This window comes from Opisthorchis viverrini (genome assembly GCF_000715545.1).
Source record: "Opisthorchis viverrini unplaced genomic scaffold opera_v5_14, whole genome shotgun sequence".
Taxonomy (NCBI): domain Eukaryota; kingdom Metazoa; phylum Platyhelminthes; class Trematoda; order Opisthorchiida; family Opisthorchiidae; genus Opisthorchis; species Opisthorchis viverrini.
The window spans coordinates 3,036,539-3,037,100 of record NW_008751670.1 but is presented as its reverse complement, the minus strand read 5'-3'; the positions used below and the strand labels follow the sequence as shown (position 1 = coordinate 3,037,100).

Here is a 562-nt window from a genome sequence, read left to right as displayed (position 1 = left end):
CCACGACAACTCACATTGACTCATCCAAGTTGATCGTTTACGAGGGTGTCCACGAACCCAAATAGAGTTCCGCAACGACGGTGCCGTGACCGTCATACAAAGTCTGATCGCCTGCCCTTAGCTCACCATATCCTTAATATTTCCCGATTCAGCGTGATACATGCACCCACTAGACCGTCCCTATCCGTTGAATTTGTGCCAGAACTTCAAACAACTGATCACCCTATCGTACTTTTTGCGGACTACTTGAAATCCTGGAGTTCCAATGCCAGTGCCCTCCAAATGGATGTAGACGCTGCCAAGCAGCGGTCGTTGGGATGGCACCTTCCTCTGAATTATGAAAAGTGCATCCGTATGTCGTTTGGAGGGGATTCAGCGAATGCCTTTGTTATGCATGGTGAAAAGGGACCATAAAACATCATGAGGATAGATGCCAAAAAGGATTTGGGCATCCGGGTCTCCTCAAACTTGTCCTTCTCACTGCACCATGAGAAATCGGCCCAAAAGGCATTCGCCATTTTACGGATGATCCAACGCACCTTCTCCCGTATTACCCGCATGG

At 48.8% G+C, this 562-nt stretch overlaps 1 protein-coding gene across 1 annotated transcript in view; it reads left to right on the top strand.

The window, feature by feature from the left end:
• Positions 1 to 420: 420 nt before the first annotated feature.
• The window catches only part of T265_12776 (hypothetical protein), a gene marked incomplete at both ends in the record, with an annotated part of 4,440 nt that continues 4,298 nt past the window's right edge, over positions 421 to 562 (top strand). The window contains 1 exon segment of the mRNA XM_009165395.1: positions 421 to 547. Within this exon segment, the coding sequence (XP_009163659.1) occupies positions 421 to 547 (127 nt within the window).